This window comes from Stenella coeruleoalba (assembly GCF_951394435.1).
Source record: "Stenella coeruleoalba genome assembly, chromosome: 19".
NCBI lineage: Eukaryota > Metazoa > Chordata > Mammalia > Artiodactyla > Delphinidae > Stenella > Stenella coeruleoalba.
The window spans coordinates 34,191,517-34,212,617 of NC_137165.1; the positions used below are offsets into that span (position 1 = coordinate 34,191,517).

At 40.1% G+C, this 21,101-nt stretch overlaps 1 protein-coding gene across 2 annotated transcripts in view; it reads left to right on the top strand.

Annotated features, from left to right (window-relative positions):
- Positions 1 to 19,818, top strand: part of USP32 (ubiquitin specific peptidase 32) — a 197,871-nt gene extending 178,053 nt beyond the window's left edge. For both annotated transcript variants that reach the window (XM_079905174.1, XM_079905175.1), the window contains exons 27-34: positions 1,417 to 1,601; positions 5,634 to 5,720; positions 7,172 to 7,292; positions 11,910 to 12,101; positions 13,757 to 14,045; positions 15,966 to 16,390; positions 16,848 to 16,940; positions 17,555 to 19,818. In XM_079905174.1, the coding sequence (XP_079761300.1) occupies positions 1,417 to 1,601; positions 5,634 to 5,720; positions 7,172 to 7,292; positions 11,910 to 12,101; positions 13,757 to 14,045; positions 15,966 to 16,390; positions 16,848 to 16,940; positions 17,555 to 17,728 (1,566 nt within the window). In that variant the 3' untranslated portion in view covers positions 17,729 to 19,818. The remainder of the gene's footprint in view (positions 1 to 1,416; positions 1,602 to 5,633; positions 5,721 to 7,171; positions 7,293 to 11,909; positions 12,102 to 13,756; positions 14,046 to 15,965; positions 16,391 to 16,847; positions 16,941 to 17,554) is intronic.
- The last annotated feature ends 1,283 nt before the right edge of the window (positions 19,819 to 21,101 follow it).

Below are 21,101 nucleotides of genomic sequence, written 5' to 3' on the forward strand. Positions count from 1 at the left end.
AGTTAGGTCAAGTGAGTTTTTTCAGATTAGAGAAAAAGTTGTTAGGAGAGGACAAAAGGAAAATTCCTGATGCAGTAAAGCTGGGAGCATTATCCCATTAGGAACTGAGCAGGTATGGGCCACAGGGCCCTGGGAGAAGTTACCTTCAAGAGGATGAAAATTGTGTGGGTTTAGAAGAGAAATACAGGGACTTCCCTGGTGACACAACGGTTAAGAATCCACCTGACAAGGCAGGGGACACGGGTTCGAACCCTGGTCCAGGAAGACCCCACATGCAGCAGAGCAATTAAGCCCGTACACCACAACTACTGAGTCCACGTGCCACAGCTACTGAAGCCCACGCACCTAGAGCCCATGCTCTGCAACAAGAGAAGCCACCACAATGAGAAGCCTGCGCACCGCAATGAAGAGTAGCCCCCACTCGCTGCAACTAGAGAAAGCCTGCGCGCGGCAACGAAGACCCAACGCAGCCAAAAATAAATAAATTAATTTTTAAAAAAAAGAAGAGAAATACACTGAGAAGAGTAAAGAAATAGTTGCTTAAATGACCTCATTTATTTAGTAAAATAAGTCATCTACCAGGAGTTGGAGTGGAAGAAAAGTAGAAGTTTTAGAAGAGAAAAACTCATCTAAGTTTTTTGATTTTTAAAAAATAGTTCTGAACTCTGTCCACATTTCTGTGGGTCTTATAATAATATAACTACCAACACATGAAATGGGGTCTTAAAATCATGTACTTAGCTAATCTTAAGTGAATAATGGCAAAACAAAATACTTGAGGATCTGAAATAAGAGAGTCTTTTCACTTAGAAACTAGTGGGTTTATAAGTTGTTGGCTTAGCTTCTCTACTATATAAAGACCAAACTTAAAGAATTAAATGTCCAAGCGCTCATCAGCTTTTTTGAGTAATCCTGCAACTCCCAGCAACCTTTCTATTATACTGAACTTTTGTTTTAAGCCATCATTTCCAAGCTAATTCTGTGCAGTATCTCCATGTTAAGAAATGATAAAAATCTCCTTTAACATACTCAAAGCAAACGTTTTAAAAGTTTACCTTACTTTTATTCTATCATGTAATTAAGAATATGATTTTTAATTTTTTTACATATGATTCAGTGTGTGTGAGAAATATTTATCAGAGAAAAACTACGCAGTTTGAAAATATTAAATGCTGAAAACCCAAGTTTGATAGAGAGCAACTCTGAAATTGGCAATACCTCAACCTTTTAGTGATTCCACTTTGAATAACCATTCTCTTCATATTAATAAAAGATGGTCCTATAAATAAAGAGAAGTGTGATAGCGACTAAGTTGAAAATGGTAGTGATGCCTGTTTTTGGCAGTCTTAGAAGAATGAAAGGGAGGAATCAGAGGCCTATCTTCTCCGCTCTTCCTTCTCTTGTTTGTACATACAGATGAGGACAGAACTGTATTTCCTGTCATCTCAGAAGAATCGCCCCAGCCTTTTCGGAATGCCTCTGATTGTTCCATGTACTGCGCATACCCGGAAGAAAGACCTGTATGATGCAGTTTGGATTCAAGTATCTCGATTAGCCAGCCCACTCCCACCTCAGGAAGCTAGTAATCATGCGCAAGATTGGTGAGTTTCAGGGCATCTTCCTAGATCTTTGGTTTCCGAATGTAGAAGAAGAATTTATGTGAATTCTGTGTGATTTATAGGACCCATTCCATGTCAGGTTAATCACTCCTTGAAGAACCATCCAGAGAACATACAGTTCAACCATTTGGTTTGGTCTTTTGAGTAGGAGAGACTGTACGCCTTCCTTTCATCACCTAGACATTCCAGTGTCTAATAATTGTTGTATTCTCTGATCTCTTACCTAAATTTTTTCAGCTAGTATTTTATATGCTTCAGGTAATATCCTTGGCTTCTGTTCCTACAAAGGTAGAGAGTATGAATTCACCAGGAAATTTGCATCATCTCAACCCTCTGAAATTCCAAATGGGAGCAGTATCTATACGTGCATATCTATACATGAACTCTGAAAAAGTCTCATGCCATAACAATGATTCAGTTGGATTATCTCCCTACCATGTCATTTTAACATGGAGTAATTTCATAAGTCTTGGTAAAGAAAATAAGCATCTTCTGGTTTTTTTTCCATTCCTCTTACCACTGTTCTATTGGATTAGTAAATGTATTTACTTCTAATAATCTTTGGGATTGTGTTGCCTTTTATATCTCATTTGAATTGAAGATCATTTTCTTGTTATCATGGTACAAGTGGAAGTTTTGCTTCTGTGTTAACTGAGTAAAGAAATTATTTTTGCAGATAGGTTATTTGTTATGGTATGAGGGTCTTTTGATAATTAGGATATGGCTTAAGGTAAATAAATTTTAAAGGAAAAGTACAAATAATAGATAAGTGATTTAATTGATGAATGTTGTGTTTAGTAAAAATGACAATAGGGCAAGATTAAATTTGAAGTGAAAATCTAATCTAGCTTCTAGATGAGGACTTTTCCCAGGGCTTGCTAATGAATCAGATATAGAGTATGAGGGGAGGAGGAATCCAAGCTAGATTTTTCAGCCTGAACAATTGTTTGTGAATGCTGATACCATTTAATGAAATGAGGAAGACTGGAGAAGGAGTAGGGTTTGGCAAGCAATGATAGGAATCAAGCTAAATTCAAGATCTGTGTTATATTTTCAAGTGGGAGATAGACTTAAGGTCTTTCCAGGAGGTATAAATATAGGTTTCATCAGCAAATAGTTGGTATTTAAAGCCCTGAGACCAGTTGATATTATTTAGATAGTAAGAGAAAAGATGCCTAAGATCTAATTCCTGATGCATTCCAGCATTTAGAGGCTGAATAATGGAGGGAGAGACAACAAAGGAGATTCAGAAGGAACAGCCAGTGAAGTAAGAAGAAAACCAGGAGTGAGTAGTGTCCCAGAAGTTAAGTGAAGATAGTGTTTAAGGGAGGACTGGTCAGATTAAGAGAAGGACTGGGAATTGACCACTGGATTTGATAAAATGGCAGTCTTTGGTGACCTTGCAAAAGCTGTCTTAATGGAGCGGTGTAGATGAAGACACAGAGGTTAGGGCTTCCCTGGTGGTGCAGTGGTTGAGAGTCTGCCTGCCGATGCAGGGGACACGGGTTCGTGACCCGGTCTGGGAGGATCCCACATGCCGCGGAGCGGCTGGGCCCGTGGGCCATGGCCGCTGAGCCTGGCCATCCGGAGCCTGTGCTCCACAGCGGGAGAGGCCACAACAGTGAGAGGCCCACATACCGCCAAAAAAAAAAAAAAAAAAAGACACAGAGGTTAGAGTAGGTTAAAGAGAAGATGGTCCTACAGACATTAAAAGAATAATAAGAGCTTATCTTTTAGAGATAACACAGTGAAATATTTATGGATGAAAATGATAAAATGCCTCTGATTTTCTTCAAAAGTATCTAGTGAGTCACAGTAGCCAAGAGGTGGAAACAACCCAGAAGTCCATCAAGAGATGAATGGATAAACAAAATGTGGTATATACATACAGTGGAGTATTATTCAGCCATAAAAAGGAATGGAGTTCTGATACATACTACAACATGGATGAGCCTTGAAGACATTACACTCAGTGAAATAAGCTAGACACAAAAGGACAAATATTTGTATGATTCCACTTTTATGAGGTGTATCTCGAATAGGCAAGTTTATAGACAGAAAGTAGATTAGAGGTTAACAAGGTCTGGGGGTAGGGGAATTTATTATTGCTTAATGGATAGAGTTTCTGTTTGAGAAGATAAAAAGGTTCTGGAGCTGGGTGGTAGTGATAATTGCACAACACTGTGAATGTACCTAATGCCTCTGAGTTGTACACTTAAAATGATTAAATAGTAAATTTTATGTATATTGTACCACATTTTTAAAAAATGGAATAAAAGAATCTAGTGGGGCTAGGTAAGGGTATAGATGAAATAAGAGTGGCCAAGAGTCGATGATTAATTGTAGTTGGGTGCTGTTCATTGTACAGTTCTCTACTTTTCTGAGTATTCATGTCAATAAATTTGAAAATTTAGATTAAATGGACAAATTCCTGGAATTGAGGATCCATGCAGAAGATGATTAGTTTGAGGGACAGTGGATAAGGAGGAAAGTGAGGATTTGAGGGCAGTGATTGGAGGTTTATGTTGGGTCAAAGAATTGTTAGAGTAGTGATACTTGAATAAGTGATCCAAGAAGATAGGAAATGTTTGTTTCAAAGTAGGATGTTTGGAATTGAGATTTTTGGAGATGGTAAAGTCCTTATCATGGCTTCATTACCTTCAGCAGCCATGTAATAGCCACCATCAATTGACAAGATCTAGAATATGACCATTGGAGAGGGTAGATCAATATAGAATGGAGATTATTGTTGGAAGAGAGAAGGCCAAGGAGTTGTTAGGTAAGTTACATTGAAGTCACCAAGAGTATGATGGAAGTGACAGAGAGAAAAACAGTGAACTGCGTTCTAAAATCTTTAGTGAATAAAGAAAAAATGTCCCTACCAAGGAGGAATAGCAAGCAGGTGGTATAATTCAGTAGCAGATGCTACATAGGAACCAGAATTTTACCAGAAGTGGTAAAGAGGAGTAAGGAGGAGACCCATATCACCTTCAGGTTCTGGGGTGTATGAGAAGAAAGCTAGCACTTAAGAGGTGAACTGGAAGCGGAGTCCTCAGGAAAGCCAGGTTTCCATTAGAGCAACAAAGTAAAGAGACTTTTTAGAAGAGGGTGCTGCACAGTTCTCTGCCAGAGTGCTGCCTGGTTGTTTTGTCCCTTTATCTTTCTTTGGATTCCTTACTTACCATTGACCTGGTTTTCATTGACATGATACTGGGCAGCATGGGCTATCAATAGTCATTCAATCAACAAGTTATGCAGAAAGCTGGGAACTGCTGTGACAGGCATGATACTCACTGTTGCCCTTACAGTGAGTCCTTATCATGGTTTTATTACCTTGAGCAGCCATGCAATAGCCACTACAAATTGCCAAATGATCCATAAAGTATATTGCTCTTATGTTATAGTCATTGCATTGCTTCTTATTGGGGCAAGGATGAATAAATTTTTTTAAAGTTGGAGAACTCGCAAAGCTATCTTGCAGTTAAGACATTACCCTAAAAATGTTACGTAGCTTATAGCTTTAGATAGTTAAGGCAAGGAAAGGGGGTATCTGTCATGTACCACATCAGGGATTCTCATTAAAGAAGCTTCTAAATATATAGTCAGTCAACTCCTCTAATACCATTATGACCTTTCAGCTTTCTGTGGTCTGTCAGTGTTCTTGTCATGGAAGAGGTCTGGTTTAATGTGAATTAAATCTCTTGATAGAATTAGGGCTGAAGGATAATTAGCATTTGATTTCATGATTAGCTTATTTTTATGAAATTTACGTGGACCACATGGACTCGCTCAGAGACATCTGGCAGTCTGCTGTGTCTCCCCCTCTATAAGCAGGGAGCCCTGAGTGTGGTTGCACAGGGCTGCAGTTAATGGGTTAGGATAACCAGCATTGAGCTGTCAATGTGAACATACTGCTCTGACAGATGCCTCTTTCTAGGGTTAGTTCAAGAGAAGATGAAAGAGACCTCAACTAAGAAATGTTTCTTATACTCTTTGGTTTATGTTCTGTTTCAGTGATGACAGTATGGGTTATCAGTATCCATTCACTCTACGAGTTGTGCAGAAAGATGGGAACTCCTGTGCTTGGTGCCCATGGTATAGGTAAAGTGACCTTCTGCAAAAGAAAAATTTTAGAATTGCAGCTTCAGATATTATACCCTTTTCATAACGTTTCCAGTTTCTAGAAGTAATAATGAATAATGAAAAGCTTGAAATAAACTTAGGAATTCTTCATTCATCTCTTCCGTGAGGTCTATAGCTAAGTTTTGCTCTTGACATTCAGCTGGTTTTGTAAACTCTACAATCCTCATCAAATTCATAGTTTATGACTAACATTTATCATTCTATACCTTCTGCTCCTTAGATATAAATCAGTTTAGCAATTCTGAGCCCAGTAAGACATAGTCTATTTACTAGACCTTGCTGGGAGTCTATTTTTGGTTTTTAGAAGAGTTATGGAGTTTGATTGGCCATTACTGTCCCAGCTTGGAAAATGCCTGAGTACTGAAGTCAGCCTTCAGAGAACTGTAATAGGCTTTAGCAAACTGAGTCTGTATAGGCCTTGGAACCATGGCCTTTGTCATGGTTCCCTCCCCGCCCCCATAAATTTTTATATATATTTATTTAATGTGCCACTTTACAAACAAGGAAATAGGCATGGTTATGCCAGATAAATTGTCCTACCTCCAAGCATTTAATAACTGAATTTAGAATTTCTTGAGGGTGTATGGTCTCAGATAGCCAATTCCCATATCATTTATTTGCCATAAAGTCCGCATATTCATGTGGATTTACAAATGGTTATCAAGTACCTTGAAAAACCAAAGATTTGAGAAGTGATAAGCAGGATTCCCTGAAATAATAATAATTACTAGTACATATTCATGCATTTATCAGTCTGAAGTTAGAAGCCCATGACAAATTGGGATGCCCAAGAAGGAAAGTAGAGAAGTAGAAAGGGGGACTTCCCTGGTGGCGTAGTGGTTAGGAGTTCGCCTGCCAATGCAGGGGACATGGGTTTGAGCCCTGGTCCTAGAAGATCCCACATGCCGCACGGCAGCTAAGTCTGTGCGCCACAACTACTGAGTCTGCGCGCTCTAGAGCCCGCGAGCCACAACTACTGAGCCCATGTGCCACAACTACTGAAGCCCGTGCACCTAGGACCCATGCTCCACAACAAGAGACGCCACTGCAGTAAGAAGCCCGCGCATTGCAGTGAAGAGTAGCCCCCCCCCCAACGCAATTAGAGAAAGCCCGCAGGCAGCAACAAAGACCCAACGCAGCCATAAATAAATAAACAAATTTATTTTTAAAAAAAAGAAAAGAAGTAGAAAGGGAGAGTTTGGGGGGTTTTTTGTGTTGTTTGGCCACGCCCCACAGCTTGCACGATCTTAGTTCCCCTACCAGGGATTCAACCCAGGCCGTGGCAGTGAAAGCGACAAGTCCTAACCACTGGACCTCCAGGGAATTCCCGGGGAGAATATTTCTGATAAAGAAAATTTAGATCCCTTCATAATTACTCTTTCCTCAGTAGATCTTTTTTCCCCCTTTAGATTTTGCAGGGGCTGTAAAATTGATTGTGGGGAAGACAGAGCTTTCATTGGAAATGCCTATATCGCTGTGGATTGGGACCCCACGGCCCTTCACCTCCGCTATCAAACATCACAGGAAAGGGTAAGTACTCAAAGCCATCGTAAGATGGTGGTTTTCTTATGTAAAATTTTTCCCAGCTTAACTGTATCATGCCATTTCTATTTTCAGACAGTTTAAAAACAGCTAGAAAAACATTCATTGGCATTCTCTGTGGCACTTAAATATATTAACATGATTATGTGGATGTTTCAGTTTTCCCACTTGTAGAGTTAATTGTATTGGGGCATTGAATTTCAAAAATGTTAATAATAAGTAAATCTTGAAACAAAACTTTGGACGTAATTAAGAAGTTATATTCTCTGGCCATGACATATCAAGCGTGCCAGTCTCTCTGCCTGTTTATTAATTATTATTGAAGCTGCAGTATTTGGTAACCACTATTACTTAGCCCAAGTGCATTCCAGGGCTATAGCTGCTACCTTTAATGGGCACAGTGATCAGAAAATTAGAGAAAGAACTGAATGTTTCAAGACACCTAAGAGTACATCTCCATGCCTGTTCTTCACACTTAGCCTTCCTCTACTGCCACTCTGGCTGGAGCAGTCATTAAACTTTGAAAATGTAACTTCCAAAAGAATACTACCTCCATATCTAAAAATGTTTGCTAAATATTGTTTGAAGAGTAGATTGACTAGATAGCTTGTGTGTAGAGATATGAAGAATCTGGTGGAGATGTAAAAGCAACAGAATCAAAGGAGTTGTTTTAGTCACAGGAAGAGTAGTAGTGGCTTTTGCATTTATATGATTCTTTTTGCTGTACGCGGGCCTCTCACTGTTGTGGCCTCTCCCATTGCGGAGCACAGGCTCCGGCCCGTGCAGGCTCAGCGGCCATGGCACACGGGTCCAGCCGCTCCGCGGCATGTGGGATCCTCCCGGACCGGGGCACGAACCCGTGTCCCCTGCATCGGCCGGCGGACTCTCAACCACTGCGCCGCCACCAGGGAAGCCCATTTATATGATTCTTGATGGAAATTTCCTTCACTGTTTCTTAAGGCATTCCCTTTAGATAAGTTAGTAACGAAAATTAACTTTTCTGTCTTTTTTTTCTTTTTAAGTATAATTGACTTATAATGTTGTGTTTCTGGTGTACAGCAAAGTGATTCTGTTATACATAAGTATATATTCTTTTTTATATTCTTTTCCATTATGGTTTATTACAGGTTACTGATTATAGTTCCCTGTGCTATATAATAGGATCTTGTTGTTTATCCATTCGCATATATAATGCACATATAATAGTTCTCGTCTGCTAATCCCAAACTCCCAATCCAACCCTCCCCGACCCCTTGGCAACCACAAGTCTGTTCTCTATGGACTTTTCTGTCTTTTTGTGCTATTGAGGAGTGGGGGAACTCCCAGTTCCAGACCAAATTCCCTATTTGGATCCCTAAATACGCCCCCACACACCGTAAGGCTCTCTCTAGCCAAGGATGAGTACTATTTGTGGATACTTGGCCAAATGAAGGATCATTGGGCTAAAGGTAGCTGAAGAGAAGTAGATGTTTTGGCAGATTATGCTCACTGTAGCAAGGTAATTCAATAACCTCAACCATGGTTACTTTAAAGAGGGAAAATTTTAGCAATTGAAAGAAAGATTCTTAAATCTTCATCAGCACAAAATCCAACAGGACATTATTGTGACAAGATACTCCTGTCAAAGATGAAAAATTATTTGGCTGTAAATCTCTTTCCCTTTTTAACAAACCCAGTGTGCAATCTGAAAAACTCTGGAGGACATCCTGCTTTATAGGAAGAGGGACCTACGTGACCTGTTAAATCTCATCCCACTTCCATTTTCAGTGGTGCTCTTAGGATACCATGGAAACCAAGCTGCTATTGCAATATCCTTCCTTTCTGGGGAATGGGGCCACATGACTAATTTCTTCCTACATGTGGTTTCTGCATGTGCTTGGAGAGTCACGTAGACAAAGGAGATTCAAAATTGAGATTGTTGCCTGTATGTTTTATGGTTTTTATTCCAGTAATTCCCCTTTTAAGAATTTATCCTAGGGAAATACTCTGTGATTTGTTGACAGATTTCATCTTAGCATTTGTTAGAATAGTAAAAAATTAGAAGCAACTTGTATTTGTCCCACATTAGAGGCATGTGGTATAGAAATTGGATAAAATATTATGCAGCCATTGAAAATGCTGACTACCAGGAGTTTTTCCCGACATACATAGAGGTGCTTATGATGTCTTGTAAAGTTTTTTATAAAGCAAGATATAAAATTGAAAAAAAAGACATAAAATTGCATACACTGAAAAATCTCTTCGTATAAAAAAAAGGGCAGAAGAAAATCTGCCAATATTTTGACAGTTTGCCTTTATATTAAGAGTATAAAAGGTTTCCTGCCTTTTTACATTTTTCACTGCTTTCCAGAATTTCTACATGAATGTTTTATTTGGTAAGGAGGGAAAAATATAGGCAATTGTGCTTATTCTTTTTACTTTTCCCGTTTGGACCTCATATTCCTTAGTAAAAAATTAAACTAGATAACTTCTCAGATCTCCCTCTTTTTCTAATAGTCTTATAATGTATGAAAGCTTATTATTTCATTCCTTTATGTTTTGGGCTAAGGATGAGCTTTCAAGCAACTTAGATTTAAAAAAAAAAAGGAAGAGGGTGCCAATAATAATTTAGACTATTTGAACAATTGTAGAGGATCTGGGAATGGATCCCAAGAGGTAAAGGGAATCTTTGTCATTTAGGGAAATTTTATTAATAAATAAAAATTATTTTTGTCCACAGATATGTTTTTCATCCATCTCCTTCCTCCCTGTCTCCATCCAGCTCTATAGCCTGTGTGTTCTATAGAAAATATAGTCAATAAAAATCAACATTCTTTACTTAGTTACTATAATTTGTGGTTGGCCATAAGGCATCCCTGGTAGAGGTAATAATACAGATAATGTTTAACTGGCTGTGAGAAAAGAGACAGTACTATATTTAATACACCTCTTTTTCTACTCTGATTCTAACCACCATGATACAGCATGTTTCCTTTTGAAGCATGTCAGTTTTTCCCTTGGATGACCAGCCCTAAAAATGATGAGAGTTAATATCAGAAAAGAAGTCAAGGTCAAGCCAGATTTTCCTTCCGAAAAAAAAGAGATTTCCTCTAAGTTCCCCTTTTTAAATAAGCTCCTTAGAAATGGATGGTGATGCAATGCTAAAACTCTTCATTGCATAATCAACCCCAACCTTGATAGTTTATAAAAACATTTGACAGCCTGTGACTCAGCCATCTTCTCACGTAGGGAAAAAGTCACACCTGAAAATCTGTTCTAAACTGTGAGCTCAGGAAGGAAAACTTGAGAGAAATTGCCTCAGGCAGAGAGAACCAATTCACCTCCGGAAGGAAGGAGTAATAAGTGGAGTGAGGGACCTGTATGTGACCTTTGTCAAAAAGAGAGGCATTCATTGTCGTCCATGTCCTCCTGGCCCCACCCTGCGATTTGATCCCTGTGGAGTCTCTCACGGTCATTCGTAGTCATGCTATGTATGCCTCACCTGCTGTGGTTCTTGATTGCTTAGTAAGTGGCAGCCAAGAATTGGAGAGGGAAAAATCCTTCCTTTCTGTTGCATTCTAGGCCCCTCCTTGTCTCCTTCCTCCTGATTCCCACGCCACTTCCAACATACATCCTTGCACATCTACCCCCCTTTGCTCTCTCCTTCCTCATATTTACCTCCTCCTTGCTTCAAAGCCTAGCATGCTGGTTAACAGGAACCACAGAGGTTTGGGCAGGTATTAGGGGTCTTCTCAGCAAAATCAGGCTTTTTTGAGCTTGCTGTTCCTTTTATTGCCATCTCAGATAGAAAGGCGCCAAGAGGCAGGAGACAGATAACAATACACATGGTATTTTGATAACTCTGTGTTACGTGGCACCAATATGCAAATGAGCCTGTGAGTTTTAATGCCCTGGGGGTTGTCCTCTTAAGGTGAGCTTTTCTGTATCCTTTCTTATTTAATCCAGATCTGGCATCTGTGTTTCAGTGATATTATTTCTCCTAGCCTCTGTAAAGCCTGCAGCATACTAATAATGTTCTGTGTCCCTGTTAAAAAATAAATGGCCTGGGCTTCCCTGGTGTTGCAGTGGTTGAGAGTCCGCCTGCCGATGCAGGGGACACGGGTTCGTGCCCCGGTCCGGGAGGATCCCACATGCTGTGGAGCAGCTGGCCCGTGGGCCATGGCCGCTGGGCCTGCACGTCCGGAGCATGTGCTCCGCAACGGGAGAGGCCACAGCAGTGAGAGGCCCGCGTACCGCAAATACATAAATAAATAAATGGCCTAATCTCAACACCCTGCCTTGAGAGCCAGTCCACATGTAAGCTGTTTTAGGATTTCAAATTGTAAAATAAACAGGCAATTCCTTGTTTGTTTTTGTCATTTGGAAGCATGCAGAAATTTTTCCCCAAAAAGCTGTGGTCATATAAATAGAAATTTGATCAAGGATGTTATTGATGTTATATTTGTGAATAAATGTACAAATGCCCTATTTGCTCAGACTCTAGTTTGGGTTGTATTTTTTTCCTCATGTAAAGTAAATGAGGATGATGCATAGCAGGTGACCATTTTAAACCCCCTCCCTCCCACCCACCCCTTCTCCCGTTACTCCTGTCCCCTCCACCTGCAGGTTGTAGATGAGCACGAGAGTGTGGAGCAGAGTCGGCGAGCACAAGCTGAGCCCATCAACCTGGACAGCTGCCTGCGTGCTTTCACCAGTGAGGAGGAGCTGGGGGAAAATGAGATGTACTACTGCTCCAAGTGTAAGACCCACTGCTTGGCAACCAAGAAACTAGATCTCTGGAGGCTCCCCCCCATTCTGGTATGTTACAGTCCCACCTCTGAGAGAGCAAGAGTCTAGCTTGAAGGAAAGAAGTGGGGAACAAATAAGAGTTTTTGAGAATAAGACCCTTCCTGCAGCAGTGTTTAAAACACATTTGCTGTTGCACACAGAGATGAATTGTACTACAGATATTTGCTAGTTTTGTATCCTAAAGAGCATACAGCCTAGAAGGGGAGAGAAGTCATATAGACCAGTAACTGCATTAAGTGCAATATATGAGAAGTGCCACGAGTGGTACAACCTGGTGAATTTGAACTTCAGGAAAAGGTGAAAGCACTCCTGGCTCTAGGGAGAGAGGAAGCTTTAGGCTTGTGCTTTATGGACTACAGAAGAGAACAGAGGCTGAACCTCCAATCCTGCTGTGCTTCACCACATGGCCACAACACGCTGCTGAATTAAATGTGAAGGCACAAGTGCACTGGGGCTTACATATTCTTTCTGATTTGATGTACTTCTGCCTTCTCCATTCATGGATTAGGAGACTCACCTGTTGCTTGTCAAGAAAGTTTGAGGTGTCAGTTCTTCCTATTCATTTAAGAAAGTTTTTTCCTTAAGGGAGGAAATCATATCAAATGTGAGGCACTGGTGTATTTTAACCAGACCTTGTGTGTATTTTTTTATTCATATCTTCTTCCTACTACTCTGTGAGACTGTGAATGTAGACCAGAACAACTTTCCAGGGAAGGATGCACAAGAAATTACTAATGCTGATTAGCTAGCTCGAGGGATGGGAAGCAGAACACAGGGACAGGCTTGGGAACAGGTAGGTGGGAAGGGGGAAGTTTTTTTTTTTTTAATTGAGGTATAGTTAACATGGAATTAAATTCATAGATTTTAAATGTCTAGTTTGATGAGTTTGACAGTTATATATACTCATGTAACCATCATATAAAACATATCATGAAGTATTGGCATTTGTAAAACTATGTTTTTGAGGTCTTTAAAGAATAATGAGGAATAGATGTTATATTGAGAGCTTGGTGGGCTTCTGTTAAATCCACACACCAGCATCCCCCTTAGAAAGGGGTTCTCTTTATATAAACAGTAAATTATTAAGCATTTAGGGTAGAGGGAGCCACCCAAATATCTGTGCCCACAGTAGAGAGCATAATACTGCGTAAGGCTAGAGGAATTCATTGCTCTTGAAAAGAAAAAGAGAAGGGAGATTCTTATGCTCTTCAGGACAGTGAAACTCCGTGGTAGCAACCAAAGGATGTGGTAAGAAGGAAGAGGCCTCCTATTGGAGACTCGGTAAGTTTCATCTGTAAAAAACGCCTCCATTTTTCTTCAAAACATTCAGTATATAGTATTCTATCCTCATGAGTGTGTTTATGAATGGATCTTCTGTGATATTGGAGAGAAGTAAAGGTCAGCATGTGTCACAAGCCCAGAGAACATGCAAGTATAGGCTCCTAGGATATTGAAGGAAATTAGGAGGATTACCATGTTAGTCATATAGCTAAAGGGCAGCGGCCTGACCGTTAACTATGTTACATAATAAAATATATTCTTCTGGGGGAAAAAAAGTTATGTTATATTTTTGGAACATTTACGTGTATTAGACTTGGGGATTTTTAATGTGTATTTTGTATCTTCAGAGCTCTTTAATGCAAGTGTTTTCTATTCTTCTCCAGATTATTCATCTTAAACGATTTCAATTTGTAAATGGGCGATGGATAAAATCACAGAAAATTGTTAAATTTCCTCGTGAGAGTTTTGACCCTAGTGCTTTTTTGGTGCCGAGAGACCCAGCTCTCTGTCAGCGTAAACCACTCACACCCCAGGGGGACGACCTCTCTGAGCCCAGGGTTCTGGCAGGAGAGGTGAAGAAAATGGATGCTCAGAACTCAGCTGGGGAAGCCAACATGCTCCTGAGCAAGAGCCCATCCTCACTCAGCGCGAACGTCATCTGTAGCCCTAAAGGTGAGGAGGCCTGGGGGACTTCACAGAGCCCAGACATCACTCTGCAAGGGCTCTCCAGGGATCCCTCTAGGCTGCGTGTTTCCCTGTTTTCCACTCTGGAGCAACAGCTTGGTTGTACAGGAACCTGTCTGAAATGTGACTTTTAGCAAGAAGTACAGCCTCGTTAAATCTATTTTCTCATTCATATAATGAAGATAATACTAAGTTCACAGAGTGAGAAATTGATACATCAAGAGTAATGCACTTTAGGACTTCCCTGGGTCCAGTTGTTAAGACTTAGCGCTTCCAGTGCAGCGGGCACGGGTTCAGTCCCTGGTCAGGGAACTAAGATCCCACATGCCGTACTGCGTAGCCAAAAAAAACCCAAAAAACAAACAAAACATTTAAAAAAAGAAAAAGAGTAAAGAACTTTACATAGAGCCTGACATTTGGTGATCACAAATGATAGTTGTCATCCTTGTTCCCTTACAGCAGGGGTTCTCAATATATAGTCTGAGAACCCCTAGAGAGTCCCTGAGACCCCTTCTGGAGGATCAGAACTGTTATCATAAAAATACTAAGTATTTGGGGGTTCCCTTGTGATCCAGTTGTTAGGACTCAGCGCTTTCTCTGCTGTGGCCCAAGTTTCAATCCCTGGTCAGGAAACTAAGATTCCACAAGCCACGCAGCAAGGCAACAAAAAAAGAAAAAGGAAGGGGCTTTCCTGGTGGCGCAGTGGTTGAGAGTCCGCCTGCCGATGCAGGGGACACGGGTTCATGCCCTGGTCCAGGAGGAGCCTACATGCCGCGGAGCGGCTGGGCCCGTGAGCCATGGCCGCTGAGCCTGCACGTCCGCAGCCTCTGCTCCGCAGCGGGAGAGGCCACAACGGTGAGAGGCCCGCATATCACAAAAAAAAAAAAGAAAAAGGAAAAAATACTAAGTATTTGCCTTTCCACTCTCATTCTCTCATAAGCGGAGTCAGAGCCAACAATACGTGTGATATTGTCAGTGAAATACATGCTTGTGTGGGGCTTCCCTGGTGGTGCAGGGGACACGGGTTTGAGCCCTGGTCCGGGAAGATCCCACATGCCAAGGAGCAACTAAGCCCGTGCACCACAACTACTGAACCTGCAATCTAGAGCCCGAGAGCCACAATTACTGAGCCCGCATGCCACAACTACTGAAGCCCGCATGCCTAGAGCCTGTGCTCCGCAACAAGAGAAGCCACCGCAATAAGATGCCAGCACACTTCAAAGAAGAGTAGCTCCCGCTTACCGCAACTAGAGAAAGCCTGCGTGCAGCAACAAAGACCCAATGCAACCAAAAATTAATTAATTAATTTAAAAAAGAAAGAAAAATATATGCTTGTATATTGTGTTTTTCAAATTCCTCAGTTTTAATTTCTAGTATGGTAAATATTGATAGATAGAACTTACATGAACAAAAGTTCTAGAGGTCCTCAACAATTTTTAAGGGTATATAAGGGGGTGGGGAGCTATTTATGGCCCACTACTTTACAGGATTGTTGTGAGAGGTAGAGATAATAGAGTTCCCAATATCATGCCTAGCAATAGTAAGTGCTTAATAATTGGTGATCGTATTTTTTAATCTAATTTTACAAAGAAGAAGAATATGTATTTGTAAGACTCCTTAGTCTAATATTGTTTTGAACTGAATCTGTCCTAAATCATCTTTCTGCTATTTGCTAAGTCTGTACTTAGTTGTACTTCACAGTTTCAGGACATTGCTGCCTTGAGGGGTTTGGTGTTGAGGAAGACAAGAATGTAACTTACTGTCCACATAATAGGAATAAAGAGTAGCCAGTCAGGACGCCCCTGTCTTTCCCTTTATGTGTACGCTTGTGAAGTTGACTTCATAGTTAGCATTTGGTGGCTGGTTTAACTTGTGGCATTTGGATTTATCTTTTCTTCCCGTTCACAGGTTCACCTTCTTTATCAAGAAAAAGTGGAACCAGCTGTCCCTCCAGCAAAAACAGCAGCCCTAACAGCAGCCCTCGGACTATAGGGAGGAGCAAAGGGAGGCTCCGGCTACCCCAGATCGGCAGCAAAAATAAACTGTCAAGTAGCAAGGAGAACTTGGATGCCAGCAAAGAGAACGGGGCTGGGCAAGTTTGTGAGCTGGCTGATGCCTTGAGCCGAGGGCACATGCTGGGGGGCAGCCAGCCTGAGCTGGTCACCCCACAGGACCATGAAGTAGCTTTGGCCAATGGCTTCCTTTATGAGCATGAGGCATGTGGCAATGGCTACAGCAATGGTCAGTTTGAAAACCACAGTGAAGAAGACAGCACCGATGACCAAAGAGAAGATATTCATGTTAAGCCTATTTATAATCTATATGCAATTTCGGTAAGTGGTTTGTTGTATGTATTCAGAATGATCTGCACTTTCAGGAGTTTGTTTGCTCATCTTCATTCATTCATTCATTCATCATTTTTTCAGGGCCTGCTTATTTGCTGGTCATTGAGCTTGGTGATAGACAAAGTTAGCAGTAGATATCTTGGCCTTTTGGGTAGAATCCAAGATGCTCGCAGTGTAATAAAGGGAACAGTCGTGTAATCATTATAACCGGAATCACAGGTTCAAGTCATTCACAATTGTGTGTTTCTAAGGAATTTTTGCTTTCCAAAAATAATTACAACAATAAAATGGTAAGATTCAGAGTTTTAAAATTTTCAGTTTTCCTCTTTGATTTGTTTTTGGAAGAAGGAAAACACTTTTTTTTCCCAAAAGTGTTTTCCTGATTGGATCCTAGTACTGTGCCCTGTCAACTACTAATATACCTCCACTTTCTTCTCTCTTATAGTGCCATTCAGGAATTCTAGGCGGGGGTCATTACGTCACTTATGCCAAAAACCCAAACAGCAGATGGTACTGTTACAATGACAGCAGCTGTAAGGTAAATATCCCCAATCTTTGAATAAAAGAAACAAATGTCAACAGAACTGGAGGACATTTGTTGAAATAATGAACTTTCTCCTGAATAGAAAATAGTTATTGCTATTAGAATCAGGAAAAAAGAAAAAAAAAATTCCTCTAAGGGGGAATCAGTATATAGATGCCTTCAGTATAAAGGAATAAAAGTGATATGAAGGGAATTCCCTGGCACTCCAGTGGCTGGGACTCGACGCCTTCACTGCGAGGCCCCGGGTTTGATCCCTGGTTGGGGTGGGGGGTTATGCAGAGCAGAGAATGAAAACAATGAAGAGGAAGAAGGTATTGGTTATAAGAAAAATTTCTTATCTTTTGAGCTAGTAGAATTTGATGGGTTGTTTTGTTTCATTTTTGTCATTCTTTTGACTTGTCTATGGTATGAATATTTTCCCCAAAAAATCAAACATTGAAAATAATGGGCCTTATTTTTTAGGGGCAGGTATGAGACAGCCAAAATATTAAGCTGATTGGAAGCAATCAGGTTTAGTAATTAAAGAGGGTTGGTCCTCCCTTCCCTGGTGAGGATTAAGAGCCAGCATAGTGATGGCTTTTTAGTTAAAGCCTTTCTTGCTCCTTCAGGAACTTCACCCTGATGAAATTGACACCGACTCTGCCTACATTCTTTTCTATGAGCAGCAGGGGATAGACTATGCACAATTTCTGCCAAAGATTGACGGCAAAAAGATGGCAGACACAAGCAGCATGGACGAAGACTTTGAGTCTGATTACAAAAAGTACTGTGTGTTACAGTAAAGCTACCACTCTGGCTGCTAGACAGGCTAGTGATGAGGGAGAGGACTCCCTGTAGCTGACATAGGGCAAAAGCGCCACTGAAAGGCAAGCTAAATGTGTAGTTATTTTATCCTGTGACCCTGAAGCACAAAATAAAAATCCTAATTAAAATAGCAGTTAACATAACAGTAGTAATAATTTTGTTTGGAAGTGTCTCACTCGAGCTCCCTGGTAGAGAACTTTCAGGCAGAGCCCACCATTAGCCTGTAAACAAAAGGGTTTGGCACCAGCCACCTGGGACCAAATAAGAACTAAGTTGTGCTTGTCCAGATATGAACAAACATGTAGCAAGTATAGTTTACCAATAATCATAACAAAATACTAAGAATTTCCTTGGAGTCAAAGTAAAACAAAAAATTGTAGTGTTGTCTGGGGACGACATGACATGCTACCTCCTTTTTCCTGAAGTTTTATTCCACTGTAGTGACTGACACAATGGAGAAAGCAAGATCACAAAGGCGTGCGAAGGATTCTTACAGCATGGACACAGATTTTTCGATTTACTTTTTAAACCATTTTCCCACTCTTTCTATGTCTTTATTGCTTTTTGTTTTTGTTGTTGTGTTTGTGTTTGAGACACAACCAATCACTGGTGGTAGCAGAGGCATATATAAGTGGTAAGTCTGAAAGGGAGACTCTCTTAAGAGTTGTGTGCCTTCCACCCAGGGCCTTGGTTGGGAGACCCTGCAGGAAAAAAAAAAAAAAAGCGTCCTGGGAGATCCAGCTAAAATAAAATAACCCTCCAGATAGAGACGGCCTACTTTGAGGATACTTCAAGAGCCCTCAAAAATGTTTACCACCACTGCTGAGTGTGGGAGGGGAGTTGCCAAAATTTGCACCATCTTTACATGCACTGTTGCACAGAGAGCTTCTGAGAGGGAAAGTGGCAACAAAGCTAGATGGTATTTTACAATTAGTGGTTGTTTGTTCGTTTCTTTGTTTTGCACTTTAAAGAAAGAATACGTGCAAATGAACTTTTCAGAACTTGTTCATATTTGATGGCTATAAGGGCTATAAGTTAACGTAATTGGGGTATTTTCCCTCATCATATTAAATTTAACAACAAAACACATCCCAAACATTGATAGTGTATAAGTATTTTTAATGAAATTGGTGGTTTTAGGAAGTAAACTTTTGTTTGCATGTCCAGATACTTTTTTTATTTTGGTGTTTGTCCTTTTTATTTTATTTTTTTTTACATTTCACAGTAGTGGTCATCAAAAGTTATGTTTCTTTGCTCACTTCATTTTTTCCTTCAATAATTCAAGACTGGAACAAAAGTATATAAATGTTATTTATTTCAGGCAACATTTTTTTCCTGTGTTGTTTTTAAATATGTATTCGAAGTAAATATTTCACTTTTTTTTCAGTCTTTTTTTATTCATCTGGACCTTGGAAGCTGATTCTCATTAATTGTCAGATTCCATTATCCTTCCTTCCTCATAGATAGTAGGTACCAATGTAATTAAGCATTTGTGTTCTGATATCTGAGGTCGGTTGCTATCCAGTTCTCCTCAGAGCATTTGGAAAAGTTGTCATAAATGGCTATCTAAGTTGAAACCCTATTCAGAAGAAGCCTATAATTGCAGGTAGGAAGGAGTGGCCTAAATGGTATAATGTGATAAAGTCAAACAAAATACAGACTTTATAGTTTCACGATTTTCAGTGTATAAAATCTGTCCATTCCTAACTGGACAAGTCCCACGAAAAAGTGGAAGATTTTAAAGAATTTCCTTACAGATGTTTTATTTAAGCAGGTAGCACAATCTACTAATGTTGTTTGATCTGTGTTGGTTATATTGGTTGTAATTAATTTTTTTAATTCATGATTAGCAGAAAATTTATTAAATTAACTAACTACATTCACTTTGTAAATTACTGTATAAAACTTGTTGACAATGCACTGACTTTAGAAAGATGTTAATGTACATAAATAGAGTGTAAATAAAATAGTGTTGATGTACTGAAATATGAACTGTATAAAAAAGTATTGGTAATTGTATATGGAGTGTAACTGTTTATCTGTAACTATTATCCAAACAAATTAAATACTGTGGATGCATCTATGTGCTGTTTTTCCTCTATACAAGTAAACACAAAAAAGTCAAATTCTTTAGCCTTCCTCTCTGTGACCCTGTTTTAATTCTCCTAACTTGAATAATACCTACCTGATTTACAGAGTTGGAGGTTCTGTCTCTGAGGGAATGCAAGCTGTGTTGAAGGTAGAACAAGATACCTGCAGTGACCGGATAAATTGAATTAAATTTGGCCCACATCCCTGTTAGGAAATTGCTTCGAAGGCGTTGAAGGGGTTGGGGAGAAGGGTGGCTTGCTGGTTTGGAACTGAGAATTGATGAAGGAGGTTTCTCAATAGTTTCCCTGCAGATTAAGAGATAAGGTGAAGAAGAGGCCAACTTCTTATTTGTATAATGCCTTGAGATGATCCTGGATTTCTAGGGGGCTCTGAGAAACCAGGGATATCCCTGGTTGTCGTTCTGGGAGATCTCCAGGGAGGCAGTTGACAGTGTTGAGAAGAGTCGAAGATTTAGAGTTGTGGGTCCTTCACATTCAATCCTATCTATTTACCTTTAAAATCAGAATACCTACCTCTGGGGCTTACATTAAGTAAATGAAGTATATAAATGCCTGACACAGTTTCTTGGGAAGTGCTCAATGAATGTGAAATCCTACCCCCATGAGATCAGTCCTATACAAGGAGGTTTTTGTATTTCCTTGCCATACTGACACTAAAAGAATTTGATAGCTCACTGCTTACATTCTCCAAAAAACAGGAATACACATTAAAAATGTATAGAATGAAACATGTTGAATCAGCAGCAATAGTAGCTTGTTTAAGGAAACGAACAAACAGAAAAAGGATCAGAAAAGTCATCAGAAATGAAGCACGGCTTCCAAAGTGCAGTCTGTGTCTCTGGCTTTTTAAAAGACAGCCTTGAATATCTTCATCTTTGTATCTCAGACATTGTTCCTGGCACATGGAAGGTAAATAATATATAAAATAAATAATATTTTAATGAAAAAAAAAGACAATCTTGAAAAGAAACAACATATAGAGATGGGCAGGCATTTTATTTCTGGTTCCTGAATGGCCCTGCAAATTGAGAGTGGTCATCAGCCTCTCTGGCTAAGGCAGTTCAACATGGAATCTCCCTTCCACTTGGTGGCATTGCTCACTTATGGGTTCTTTTCTTAGTTGTAGATACCATTGAATTGGAGCAAGTAGATGAATTGCCACATTTTCTCCAACTATTTTAAAGGTTGACTATAGAATTTTACTAGGCTAGAGCCAGAATGTGCAGCTTAGGGAACAGAG